Source organism: Rhinolophus hipposideros (assembly GCF_964194185.1).
Source record: "Rhinolophus hipposideros genome assembly, chromosome: 9".
NCBI classification, from domain to species: Eukaryota; Metazoa; Chordata; class Mammalia; order Chiroptera; family Rhinolophidae; genus Rhinolophus; species Rhinolophus hipposideros.
The window spans coordinates 16,642,866-16,646,097 of NC_138055.1; the positions used below are offsets into that span (position 1 = coordinate 16,642,866).

Consider the following 3,232-nt stretch of genomic DNA (forward strand, 5'->3'; position numbering starts at 1 on the left):
ATTCCAGTCCCCTCGACTTACAGGCCAGGGCAGTGGGTTTCAAACCAATCCCAGCCTTAGTCTGCTCTGGACTTCCCAGGGCCAGCTTTGGGGCCCAGCGATCAGGAGTACAGCTGAAAACGACCACGTGGCTACTCAGCCCTCACTTTGAGCTTTTCTGCCTAGATCCAGATGTGGGGGAGGGGAGGGAGCTGGAAGGGGAATCAATTCCAAGAGGGGGGAGGGTGAGAGGGTGGGAGGCATCAAAGTACTTAAAGTCTTTTAAGTCCACAAGGGAAAATGGCACTGAAAGGGATCATGAAAAGAAACTTTCAGATTCGTCTACTCAATGACATACGCTCAGGTGGTTGAGGAAACGCGGCTCTCAGGCTTTGCCTGCGAGCCAGTTAATGCAAACCAATTCCTGCCACACAGCCCCAGACTCCTCCATCCACTGTAGTAGAAGATGGGAGGGCTGCTCGCGACCCTCAGTATCCAAGCATTGACATCTACCAGGACCACGGACAGCTCCTGCCCCTGTCCTTTGGCCCCCTCCTGGCTCTGAGCAGTCTCCAGTCACACCCACAAAGACCAGTAGTGTGGCTGACCCGATCGGCCTCCTCTTGGTCTGCTTCCTCCCCAGCCACCCCCAGTGTCTTCCAAGACCCTGGAGTCTAGCCTTGAGCTAGGCGCCCCACCAAGGGGCAGAGCTCGGAGAGCAAAGAAAGGCACGCCCCATGAAGACCAAGGTCCATAACTCCCTGGAAACTCAGCCTCAGCATCGGAGAGGCAGCGTCCAGGCAGATGACAGCGAAGAGAAGGCAACTGCGGCCCCAGGAGACCTCAGGGCACAGGTGACCTTGCTTTTCTCCCTGAGGGAGGCTGGCTTGTCAAACCAGCCCAAGGTGTCGAGGTACCGTTCACTTTGGGTCTGTGTTGGATTCCAACTGAGGGAAAGGAGAGAGAGACATGTCAGAAGCCTCTCTGCACAGTGGAGCTGAGATTTCCAAGGAAGATAAGCCTAGTCACTAGTTTTCCCCTTCATACCTCATCTTCAGCCCCTCCTGCCCCAGATCTTTGGTGGGCAGGGTTTGGCCAGATGTGGAATTCCTTCACCCATAGGCCCCCTTTTCAGTATCCCAGTTTCACTAACCACTGGGTGGTCTCTAGACTCCCCACCTCTCCTCCTTCCAGATATGCCAATCTTCAAGTTCTGTAGAAAGAGCTGAGAGGAAGGTTGGTTGCCGGGGCCAGGCTGGAGCAGAGGCCTGAGGGTTCTTGCTGGAAGCAGGGGGGTTTCTGTTGGAAAGTATGGAGGGAATGTACTATCCTTCTGTTCTAAGTTAGTCTTCTCTGTTGGCTTCCATTCTAACTGTAGAGGCAAAGCTCAAGAAGAAAAAGTCTTCCTGCTCCTCCAAGACTAAAGAAGTTTTTCACAGCTACAACCTTTGTTCAAGGAGCTCTCTCTTTCTCTCTCTCTCTCTCTCTCTCTCTCTCTCTCTCTCTCTCTCTCTGGTGGGTGTGGGGAGGGATGGGAAACATATTTCAATTCAACTGAGCAATATCTTCTAAGGCTTTGGTCTCTGTGAATCCCAAAATGACTCAGGGCTGGCCTAGAAGACAGCAGTCAGGCTAGAAGTCTTGATGTATGTGAAGGTGGGAGATAGGGAGAGAAAAAGGAGGGAGAAGGACAGATGCCCACTAGGTTTTCTTCCTGGTAGGATATTAGAAAGCGAATGCAGACCCGCAATTGCCTTTGGGGATTTATAATTTAGAGTACTGCTTCTGGTTGTGGGCATCTAAATGAGAATCACAAGTAGGAAATGTTTGTGGAAGGGAGTCTGGGACTCTGAGAACTGAATACTCAGTTAGGCTTAACCTGGTTCAAAGAGGGAAAATCGCCACTATCTGACACCTTCAGGCAAGTGTTAAATGCTCTGAGAAGACACCAATTTGGGGAGTGTAAAAAGATACACCAAGATGATTTTGGTAGCACTTTTTGTATTGGCAAATATTTTGAAACAAGACAAATGTCTACCAACAGGAGATTTTTCAATAAATTATAATCTATATATTGGAATATTGTGTGGGAGCTAAAAATAAACTGAAGTAAATCTGTAAATACTACCAGGGAAGTATAAGGTATTGTTAAGTTGAAATTAAAGTTTCATTACGTTTTCATTAAAAAAAAAAAAGCTGTCAATAGTGTATGTGTACGTACCTGTTCTATAGGTATATCTTTATGATCACAGAGAAAAAAAGACTGGTGAGTACCAGAATCTTCACAGTAGTTGCTTCTGGGGTTGGGATGGGGTTTAGAGACTGCTGCTCTCACTCGTTACCTTATATACTGTTTTAAAGAGAAGGGAAATGATGTGATCAAAGATAATTTGAACTTTGTTTTTCTGTTGTTTTTATTTTATTTATTTCAATAATTTCTGTAATGAACAAATGCCACTGAAATCAGAGAAACAACAACAAGTACATAAAGATGCTAATTACTGATATGTCTCTCCTTTTTAGTCCTTTGAAACAAAGATCCACCATCCAGAATCTAAATCTGCTTCCAAGCCCAAGGGTGTTTTGTCCCACCTGGAACTTTACATGAATATGAATCTGTCAGACTGTTTATTGATGCTTTAAAACACGAGCTTTAAAACACGAGGTATGCGTGTTCACACACCCAGAAGGCACGTATCACTATATTTCCCTATTCACACTTTCTGAATCAAAACTTAGCAGAAATGTGTACACCTGAAGCTGAAGCTGAACAATAATGAATGTCAATTACAATTATATATATACACATATATAGTAACAAGAAGCAGAGTACAGCATTAGGAATAGAGACAGTGGAAATGTAATGGCTGTGTGCGATGTCAGAGGGATAGTGGATGGGGAAGAGGGGTTGTCACTGTGTGAGGGATATACATGATAAATGTCTATTATATTGTTTTGTGCACCTGCAACTAATAAAAAAAGAAATTGAAAATAAAATAAAGTACATACGGTATCAGATGGGTAATAAATAGACTTACTGGGGTTAAAAAAAAAAAAACTTTGTAGAAATGAAGTTCCACCATTTCCTGGGATTGGTTATGTTCACTAACCTTGTCTCATTTTAAAGGTAGTTCCTGGAATAGCCAAGTGCCAGAGAATACACAAAACTTTGTTTTTGTAAACATTTCTGAATAAGGAGACAACAGAACATAGCGAGTAATCAAGGGACTTAAAGTCGGACTGAAGCTCGAGT

General features: G+C 44.7%; 1 protein-coding gene across 1 annotated transcript in view; it reads left to right on the plus strand.

Moving 5' to 3' along the window:
- Window positions 1-716: 716 nt before the first annotated feature.
- LOC308501824 (phenylalanine-4-hydroxylase-like) overlaps window positions 717-3,232 on the plus strand; it is a gene marked incomplete at its 5' end in the record, with an annotated part of 49,300 nt that continues 46,784 nt past the window's right edge. Inside the window, one exon of the mRNA XM_081058915.1 lies at window positions 717-833. Coding sequence (XP_080915041.1) covers window positions 717-833 — 117 coding nt within the window. The remainder of the gene's footprint in view (window positions 834-3,232) is intronic.